Source organism: Leucopleurus acutus (genome assembly GCF_964270905.1).
Source record: "Leucopleurus acutus genome assembly, chromosome: 7".
In the NCBI taxonomy this organism is placed as follows: domain Eukaryota; kingdom Metazoa; phylum Chordata; class Mammalia; order Artiodactyla; family Delphinidae; genus Leucopleurus; species Leucopleurus acutus.
This window is the reverse complement of record NC_139150.1, coordinates 100,032,698-100,043,236: the sequence shown is the minus strand read 5'-3', so window position 1 is coordinate 100,043,236 and position 10,539 is coordinate 100,032,698. Positions and strand designations below refer to the sequence as shown.

The window sequence follows — 10,539 nt, the reverse complement described above, 5'->3', positions numbered from 1 at the left end:
AATAAGACTGTCACCAAACGTGGGGGGGCTCCTGGTGAGGGGTCAGTAGTTTATGCCTTCAGTATGTCCTCAGTGCTTCACTGGCCAGCTCAGCTCTGGGACTTTGAATAAGTCATTCTGCTTTTCTTGGCTTTAGTGTGTTCATCTGCGAAATGGGTCTAATACAGCCTGTCCTGTCCCCCTCTCCAAGCTGTTGTGAGGATCCAATGACATCACGATGTGAAAGTCCAATCTTCATGACTATCATCATCTACTTCACCGCCAGGGCACCTCTTCTCAGTAGCTAAGAATAGGACCCAGACGGAGACTTCCCTGGTGGTCCAGTGGTTAAGAATCCGCCTTCCAATGCAGGGGACACAGGTTCGATCCCTGGTTGGGGAACTAAGATCCCACATGCCGGGCCTGCGTGCTGCAACTACTGAGCCCATGCACTCTGGAGCCCTCATGCCATAACTAGAGAGAAGCCCTTGCGCTGTACCGAAGAGCCCGCGCATCACAAGGAAAGATTCCTTCCCAACAAAAGATTCCGAATGCCACAACGAAGATCCCGCATGCCGCAACTGAGACCCGACACAGCCAAATAAATAAATAATTTTTTTAAATGGTCAGAAATTGGAAGCAAAATTTGTGGAGCTTTAGGGCTGGAGAGTATTCTTTAAAAAAAAGAAAAAGAAAAAGAAAAAAAGGATAGGACCAGGGACTTCCCTGGTGGTCCAGTGGTAAAGAATCCGCCTTTCAATGCAGGGAACGCGGGTTCGATCCCTGGTCAGGGAACTAAGATCCCACATGCCACGGGGCAACTAAGCCCGTGCCACAACTACTGAGCTCGTGCGCCTCAACTACAGAGCCCATGTGCCGCAAGCTACAGAGCACACGCGCTCTGGAACCGGCACACCACAACTACAGAGCCCACGAGCCCTGGAGCCTGTGTGCCACACTAGAGAAGAGAAAACCTGCACGCCACAACTAGAGAGAAGCCCGCGCGCCACAACGAAAGATCCCGCATGCCTCAACGATGATCCCGTGTGCCGCAACTAAGACCCAACGCAGCCAAAAATAAAAATAAATAAATCTTTAAAAAAACAGAGAGGAAAGAATAGGACCCAGAGTCCCCCTTTCTGTCTGTCTCTGAGTTAAACCTCTCTGAGAATGTGGGTGATGGAGAACCCCATGGCAGCCACTCCTGTTTGTGCCTCCCCTTTTCCTCCTTCCAGCCCCTCAGCCGCAGGGGATGAACAAGATTCACTCTGCCCTTTGTGTGCTGGGCAGAGCCGTGCCAGGGACGGGGGTGGGGGGGGATGGTTACCCAGCTGCCCCAGCCACTCTCCCCACCCCCACTGCTTGTCTTCCCACAAGCTGGCATGGAGAGGGCAACACGGGCAGCTGGATGGGCAGTAGCAAGTGAGCATCCAAGGTCAGGGGCATCCCTGGCTGGGAGAACATGGACTTAAGCTCAGACCAGAGAATCCCCTGCTAGCAGAGGCTGGGGACAGCTGGGGAAGCATCTTATACCTAGCGATCTCAGTGTCCTGGACTAATGGAAAGAGCACTGGACTGGCAGCCCAGCCAACTGACTGTACCTGTGAGCTCTTGGGACAATCAAACACCCCCTCCACACCCCTGGGAAATAACGTAGTAGAGAGCAGCAGTTCTCAAACTTTTTGGCTGCAGGACCCCTTAACACTCTTACAAAAGTAGCGAGGACCCCAGAGTGCTTTTGTTTATGTGGCTTATACCTATTGATATTTACCACATTGATATTTACTGAGAAATTTTAAAATATGAATTAATTAAAATAGCAATAATAAACCCATTCTATGTTATAACATACATAACATCAAATTTTTTATGAGATTAACTATTTTACAAAGCAAAAATATTAGGGAGCAGACTGTCATTGTTTTACATTTTTGGAAATTTCTTTAATTTTGTTAATTCAGTTGAATAGAAGATACCTCTGGAAAATTCCAGGGTACTTCTATAAGAGCATGAAAGTGAAAAGGGCAAATAATGTCTTAACATTGTTAGGAAAACTGTTTGGACCTCAAAGGCTCCCTGGAAGGTTCTCAAGGGCCTCTGGGCTCCCTGGACCAGACTTTGAAAACCCCTGGTGTAGAAGAACGGCTGTGGACTTTGGAGCTGGGCAGGTGGATTTAAAGCCCTGCTCTGTCACTTTCTTCTTCGGGTACTACGGGCCTCACTTTTCTTATCTGTGGAAGGGGATTAATATCAAAGACCTCAGAAGGTTGAGGCAATTAAGTAAGTGGAGTACACAACACGTAGTAGATGTGCTATCAAGCTGGGCTACTTTCCTCTTGATACGGGCTTCAGTTTCCTCGTTTGTTAAACAAAGGGCTGGACTGGAAATGTCCAAGGCCGTTTCCAGCTCCAACAGGCTGTGGTTATTTAGTGAGGAACGTTCTGGAATTCCACACATTCCCATTCCAACTCCAGTGATATTTCCCCTTTCAGCTCCCACAGACACAAAGGCACATTCTGTTTACTAGCCTGTGGAGACGTGAACACAGATACACGCATGTCACTTATGACACATGACATGCCCATGAACTCTGCTTAGAGGGCGCTGAGCGCCAAGACATACGCACAGGTACACAGAGGTTCATGGATCTATACATAGCGCAGAAATGCCTGCCCGGGGGAATATGTGCCTGTGCCTGTGCCCGTGCAGAGACAGGTGTGCACGCGTGCAGGATGCACAAGGAGACCTCGCACACACGCACTCACGCACAGCCACGAGCAGATGGCCCCAGAGACCGCCCGCAGGGTGTGCAGCGGCCAGGGCCGCAACCACTCCTTTCAGTGGCTACTCCCCGCCCGGGACTCCCCGCTCCGCCCAGCGCGCCCCCGCCGCCCGCCGCAGTCCGCGTACTCCCAGCCGGTCAGCCCTCGGCTAGCCCCGGGCTCCGCGCATCTCTGCATCTCTCCGAGGGCTCGGCTCGCGGGAACGAGCAGGGGAGGGGACGGCCGCCGGCGCCCGAGGGCCCGAGGAGTCGCTCTCCGCAGCGGGCAGCTGGGGCCCTAGCTGCGGCAGCGGCTGCCTGTGGCGCCCGCACGGGGTGGCCGAGAGCGGTGGGGCGGGAGCTCGCAGGCAGCATGGCGGGGCTGCGGGCCAGGCTGGGCTCGGGGCTCGGGTTGCTGGCGCTGTCCACGCTGGGCCTCTGCCTAATGCTGCAAGTCGGCGCCAAGAGGCCCCCCAAGACGCCCCCGTGCCCGCCCAGCTGCTCCTGCACCAGGGACACCGCCTTCTGCGTGGACTCTAAGGCAGTGCCCAGGAACCTGCCCTCCGAGGTCATCTCTCTGTGAGTGCTCTTGTCTGGGGTCGGGTGGGGTGGGGTGGGGTGGGAGAGCTTGAGAGGGGAGGAAGGCAAAAACCCGCTCTGGGAGTGGGTGGGGAGAGCCCCTGCTCCACCTCTACAAAGTGTGGGGACCAGGAGGGCTCCAGGGGGTCCTCAGGACTGCAGATTCAGGCATCAGCCCTGGCTGGGAGCTCTGCAGTCGTGCAGGCTCAGCAGCCGTGGCTGGGAAAGCTGGTGTTTACGGCCAAGAATGAATCGTCACCACCATCAGCATCAATGAGACCTACTGTGTGCAGGGCTCTGGACTTGGAGGGAGGGGGCTGTTTACATGAGCATGGGGGCCCCTGCCTGTGATGTCACACCAAGGACAGAAGGCTTCTTGTGGGGGAAGGGTGGCAGCAGGGGGAGGGGTGGAAGTGAGATACACTCCTACAGTGCCCTGGCACGGGCAGATGCCTGCCACTGGTCTCGCCAGCCACTCTGCACGGGGCCAGCCAGCCTGTCACTTGCAGCAAGCGGCCTCAGGAACTAGACAGGCTGTGTGGTCCCTGAGAGCAAGATGCTAATCCACCCCCCCCATCCCAGTGCCCCATCCCTCAACAGCACACGGTGGGTGTCTGGATGATGGAGAAGGTGCGGGTAATGGAACCTTCTTTGGGCTGAGGTCCTTAGTGCTCAGAGAGGCAGTAGGGGAGGATGATGAGGAAGGCAGGCAGTGAGCTCGTGAGAAGGGAAAGACAGCCTCAAGTTGGGGGAGGAGCCAGGTGACATGGGGAGTTTCCAGGGCGAGGGTATGCAGAAACCATTGCCCTGTCCACCTCGTGCCACCCCAGCAGAGTCCCTGCATACTCCCCTCGGTACTGACTCAGGTGTCCCCTGCAGGACGCTGGTGAATGCTGCCTTTTCAGAGATCCACGATGGAGCATTTTCCCACCTGCCACTGCTGCAGTTCCTGTATGGACAGAGCCTCGCTGAAGGAGGCCGGGGAGGGGTGGGGGCGGGCAGGGGAAGGGGCAGATCCTGGACTGGGGAGAGGGGAGAGGTTGTGAGTAGCCTTTGGAGGTTAAGAGGCAGGCGTCCCTTACTTTCTCTCCAATGGGAGAGCCACAAACAGTGAAGCAGTGGGGAGTCAGGAGGGTTGCAGGGACCAGCAATTTTGGGGAAGGAAGATGGGGGTTGCCCACAAAAGCAAAGAAGGGGGTATTTGGGGCCCAGTTAGGAATGGACTTTCCTCCTCTGCAGATCCCAAAGAATTGGGTGCAATAACTTAAGCTGGTGCCAGAGGGTGGACACTGCAGGGGAGAGAGCTCATCTTAGAGACAAGTGACCCCAGGGATCAGGTTCTGAAGAAAGGGCTGGGGGACTGAAAGGGAGGGAAGATGGGAGGGTCTGGAATTCTAAAAGGGGCTGTTTATGTTTGAAGCCCCAGTTGCAGGAGAGAATATATGTGGTTATCCTCAAACTTGCCATCCATCTGGGAGGGACTGGAGAGAGCTGGGGTGAGGATGGGAGCACAGAGCAGTGGGGAAGGACCCAGCTTGAAAGGAAAGGTCCGCCCCTGGCTGTTCTTACCCTAGGAGCAAATAAGGACCCTGGGAGCTTCTGGGACCAGAGCAGGCTCCTGCCTGGACCTGCCGCCCAGGCTGCTCTGGGGTTCTCTGCTGGGGTCCCAAGGGTGGGAGGCATGGCCCGGGGGTGAGGCAGCCGGCTGGGGGCTGGCGAGGCAGGTGTGCCATTGGAAGCTCTAATCCACCTTTGTCTCTGCAGGTTACTCAATTCCAACAAGTTTACACTGATTGGAGACAATGCCTTCACAGGACTGTCTCACCTGCAGTACCTGTGCGTGGGAAGGAAAGGGGAATTGGGAAGTGGAAGGGAGGAGGGCTGAGGGGGAGGGGAGTGAGGAGGGCTGGGGGGAGGTGAGAGGGTGAGAGCCCTTGAATCCTCTGACTGCAGGACCCAAGCAGAAGGTCATTTCATCCATCCCTTTGCCTAAACCATCCCGCCTGGATGCCCTGTCACCACAGACTTAATGTCGCCAGATTCAGAATGGAAGCCTGTCTTAGGGTCATGGGCTGGAATCTAGGTGGTGCATGGGAAGTAGCTGGTCGAGGGTCCGGGATCCCAACTGGTGGCTGAGACAAGTTCTCTTTTTCTCCAGCTTCATTGAGAACAATGACATCTGGGCACTTTCCAAGTTTACCTTCAGAGGACTCAAGTCTTTGACACACCTGTGAGTACATCACACTCGTACACCAGACCAAAGCCCCCTGTCTCCTGTGGCCTTTGGCTTCGGTCACGATCTTCAGATGACCCAGGGGTCTCTCTTGCAGCTCACTGGCCAACAATAACCTGCAGACGCTGCCTAGAGACATCTTTCGGCCCCTGGACATCCTGAGTGACTTGTAAGGCCTGAGTCCTACTTCTTTTGACAATGGCACAGAGGGACACGTCCCTGGAGGGAGGGGTGTGGGAGCCAGAATTGGGAAGATCATAAGGTCTTGACAGGCTGGGAGGGTTTGGGTTTGGGGTGGGGAGAAGGCTATGTTGAGTTATATATAGATTGGCAGCCTTTCAAGTTGGGGTTCTTCAAGGCATCTGTGGGCCCTCTTAAAATGCACACGAGACGTTATGTATATATGTTTTTTAAAACATGCGCTTTTAAAAGCTATGTTTGATTTAAATCTACGTTAAAGTCTGATAGCATAGCCACAGTCATTGATCAGTATTTCTACAAGAACACAAAAGCCCTGGATTGTGGAAGGTTTGGAGGAATTGGGATGCAACAGATAGTTGTGCAGGTCATACACTGCAAAAGGCACCTGGCCAAGGAGGCAAGTAGGGGATGAAAGTCAGCCTGCACTCTGCTGGCCAAGCACGTGTCCACGGGGCTGCACCCACGCCAAGGGGAACATTTTCCTAACTGGCGCAAAGATGCCACATGAGCAACCAACAGCAACCTTGACAATATCTACTTCTGAAAACCTAGATGGCCTGGGTGGGCAGAGCAGCTGGGAGCCTGTCCCTCTCTGAGGCCCCTCCATTACCCTCATGATCCAGGGACCTGCGGGGCAACTCGCTCAACTGTGACTGCAAGGTGAAGTGGCTGGTGGAGTGGCTGGCACACACCAACACCACGGTGGCGCCCATCTACTGCGCCAGCCCGCCCCGCTTCCAAGAGCACAAGGTGCAGGATCTGCCGCTGCGGGAGTTCGACTGCATCACCACAGGTAGGAAGAAGGTGCCCCACCCCGGGCATCAGGCTGGGCCTCCCCAGGGAAGCTCCCAGCACCCTGCCTTGCCAGTCGAGTAACCCTCACCACCCAGAAAGCTCTTACCCTCCTCCCTAACCACCACACTCCCCGCCCGACCCATCCCTGCAGATTTCGTGCTGTACCAGACCCTGTCCTTCCCAGCGGTGTCGGCCGAGCCCTTCCTTTACTCCAGTGACCTCTATTTGGCTTTGGCCCAGCCAGGAGCCAGCGCTTGCACCATCCTCAAGTGGGACTATGTTGAAAGGCAGCTTCGAGACTATGATAGAATCCCAGGTATCTGCGCCTGGCCTGGTTGCGGTGGTCCTTATGGTGGGGTGGGCTCCATTGTTCCTGTTCATTGAGTTCCTATAGGTAGAAGGATAGATGAAACATGGTCTCTGCACATAAGAACTTTCTAGTCTTTGGGGGGAGGCTGACACATACACACATAACATCCAGATAATACGTAGGTGTTAGGAGGAAGATATGACCATAATGCTCTGGGAGCACAAAGGAGAGGCCTACCCTGGGCAATCAAGGAAGGCTTCCTGGTGGAGTAGATGCCTAAGCTGAATCTTGAAGGATGAGGGAGAGGGAGGAGTGATGTCCAGGATCCTGGCTTAAGTAACTGGACGGTGCCAGAGAACTAAGGGAGATATAGGAGTGGCCAGTGAGCTCAGTTTGGGATCCACTGAGTTTAAGCCGAGTCTAGAAGGCTGAGGGAGACTTAACTAGGAGAAAAAATGTGGGAAGGGTGTTCTGGCAGAGAGAACAGCATGAGCAAAGTCAAGAGGGTGTGCAACAGTTTAGCATGCGAGAGCATGCACGTGTAAATAGTTAGCAGCTCACAGGATGACAGCATAATGTTCCAGATGGAGAGTGGCAGACGAGACCCGAGAGAGATGAGGACCAGGCCACTGACAGGTTCTGAGCAGAGTGTATGAATCAATCCAATCTGTATTTTGGAAAATTCCCTCTGTGAGCAGTGTGGAGAGTGCTAGGCATGAAGCAAGACAGGTGGGCACACCAGAAGGGGTTCAGCTGGAGCCTGGACTGGGACAGCAGCAGTGTGGATGGAGAGGTAGAATAAGGGGGGATTGAACTGACACAAAAGGAAACAGAAAGTTTAAATTGCCCTGTATCTATGAAAGAACTTGAAGTCGTTACGTAAAAAACCCTTCTCCCAAAGAAGACTCCAGGGCCAGATGGTGAATTCCATCAAACATTTAAGGAAGAAATAATACCAATCTTACACAAACTGTATGAGAAAGCAGAAGGGAGGGTTGACAGGACTTAGGGACCGGTCAGCGGTGGGTGAGGGAGAGGGCGGCAGTGTTGGGGATGGCTCCCAGGATTCAGGATGGGGTGACTGGGTGGAGCCACAAATTGAAATCAAGAACACAGGTTTGGGGGTAGATATGGAGCTCAGTCTTGGCAATGCCAGAGTTCGAGAGGCTTGTGGGTGTGGGGGGAAGGAGGGTCTAAGCTGCTGCTCAGGAGCTGTGGGAGTCATCAGCATCTGGGTGCACAGACCAAGGCTGTGGAAAGGACTCAGGGCGGTGACTTCCAGAGCCTGAGGCTCAGCACAGGCTTCCCTTGGGAGACAGGTGGGGTCACGAGGAGGAGGAGGGTGGTGAAGCAGCGCTGGCAAGCAGGAGAGCAGAGGTGATGACTGGGGACACCAAGAGAGGCGAGAGTGTGTCCACACACGACTCTGGTGCCTGAGAAGGGGTCCGGGCAATCTGGTTGTGGTGCAGATGTTCTTGTACATAAAAGCCCTCTCACAAGTGGGCGCTCTTGGGGGATTGTGTTTTCATACACAAGGCTCCAAGGCTCTGTTTACCTAGGCTTTGTCACCAGCTATGGCTGTGTTCAAACTCTTTCTCCTTCACCTACCTGGACATTCGCCAGTGGGGTAGCCTTGGGCAAGTCACTAAGACTCCGAGCCTCAGTTACTTTCTGTGTGAAATTACAAATTAATAGGGTGTATTTCAGCGTGATTCATTGAGGCAATGTGGTCACACTTAGCACAGTGACTGTACACAATAAAAGTTCAATAATGGACATGACGGTTATACAGTCGGTCGATATCTAGCGGCGCCTACTTTGTGCTCAGCGTCAGCTTATAGTTGAACCTTGGGGTCAAGAGCAAAGGGAGGGTGATGCTGAGGTTGATTATTAGCTGTGAGACAATTAGAAAGCATCGAGCACCCAGTGGATCTTCAGCAGGGAGAGAACACTGTAGCAAAGAGACTTAGTCTTCGCCCACCGTTGGAAGGGACCAACCCACTTTTTGAGGGTGTGGCGTGGGGCAGGGGCTTGCGGGCCCCCTGACGCTGCCTGACTCGCTTCCCTCCATCCTGCAGCCCCCTCTGCAGTGCACTGCAAGCCGATGGTGGTGGACAGCCAGCTGTATGTGGTGGTGGCCCAGTTGTTTGGTGGCTCTTACATTTACCACTGGGACCCCAACACCACACGCTTCACCAAGCTGCAGGACATCGACCCTCAGCGCGTGCGCAAGCCCAATGACCTCGAGGCCTTCCGCATCGATGGCGACTGGTACTTTGCCGTGGCTGACAGCTCCAAGGCGGGGGCCACCAGCCTCTACCGCTGGCACCAGAACGGCTTCTACTCCCAGCAGGCCCTGCATGCCTGGCACCGTGACACTGACCTGGAATTTGTAGACGGCGAGGGCAAGCCACGCCTGATCGTGTCCAGCAGCTCCCAGGCCCCCATCATCTATCAGTGGAGTCGCACCCAGAAGCAGTTTGTGGCCCAGGGCGAGGTGACCCAGGTGCCTGATGCCCAGGCTGTGAAACACTTCCGCGCAGGTCGCGACAGCTACCTGTGTCTCAGCCGCTACATCGGTGACTCCAAGATCCTGCGCTGGGAGGGCACCCGCTTCTCCGAGGTGCAGGCGCTGCCCTCCAGGGGCTCGCTGGCCCTGCAGCCCTTCCTGGTGGGTGGCCGCCGCTACCTGGCCCTGGGCAGCGACTTCTCCTTCACACAGATCTACCAGTGGGATGAGGGGCGGCAGAGGTTTGTGCGGTTCCAGGAGCTGGCGGTGCAGGCCCCTCGGGCCTTCTGCTACGTGCCTGCTGGGGACGCCCAGCTGCTCCTGGCCCCCAGCTTCAAGGGACAGACACTTGTGTACCGACACGTGGTGGTGGATCTCAGTGCCTAGAGGGGGTCCGAGGCCTCTGGGTTCCTCGGAGCACTGGAGGCTGGGTGGAGCCTCCGGGGGAGCAGCGTGTTTGCCTGTGTGAAGACACATGTAGCCAACCTGCATACATGCCCTCACGTACACATCCCCCCGGCCAGCATGGACCGTACTGTGGACTCTAGCCCAGGGATGCCACTTAATTTTCACTGTAATCAGCATGAAGTCTTGTATACGCACCAGACAACCCAGCCCCTGGTGCCCTCCCACATGTGGACACCAGTTCACCCCACACCACCTCCCTCGCTCTGCTGCCTTCCACATGCTCTGGCCCAGGGAGGGGTCCTGGGAGGGCTGGAGGCTGAACCGCTCCCTCCTGTTCTTCAGCTTATCCTTCTGACCCTCTGGTCTTTCCTGTTGGTGCTCCAGGTGTCTGTTTACCTGCTTATGCTCTGCATTGCAGCCCATGGCCACATCCTTCATACTGCCGGGTGCACTCACCCACGCTCCCCGCCTTCTGCACGCACACGTGGACACGGACAGACTCCCTCGGTTACACGCACACACACCTGTCTACACTCCCATCTCCATGGGCACACATGCAGATTCAGCGCTGGGTCCCCTCCATGACCTTGCCTCTCTTCCTGGAGGGGCACAGAGTACCTGTCCTCCTCTGCTCACCCCTGGTGTGGCCGGCCTGCAGCTGAAAACGATTGGAATGGTGGTGCCAACCTCTGGACACCAGCTTGACCTCCTGGGGGCAAAGCCCCTCTGCCCGAAGCAATAACAACAGCTCCAGCAGACCCTG

At 55.3% G+C, this 10,539-nt stretch overlaps 1 protein-coding gene across 1 annotated transcript; it reads left to right on the top strand.

Annotated features, from left to right (window-relative positions):
- Positions 1 to 3,114: 3,114 nt before the first annotated feature.
- LGI3 (leucine rich repeat LGI family member 3) lies at positions 3,115 to 9,755 on the top strand (the record flags this gene model as incomplete). Its single annotated transcript, XM_082842247.1, has 8 exons — positions 3,115 to 3,320; positions 4,200 to 4,271; positions 5,085 to 5,156; positions 5,479 to 5,550; positions 5,651 to 5,722; positions 6,378 to 6,547; positions 6,701 to 6,865; positions 8,938 to 9,755. 8 exons carry the CDS (start codon positions 3,115 to 3,117, stop codon positions 9,753 to 9,755), a joined length of 1,647 nt encoding a protein of 548 aa, XP_082698373.1.
- Positions 9,756 to 10,539: the final 784 nt, after the last annotated feature.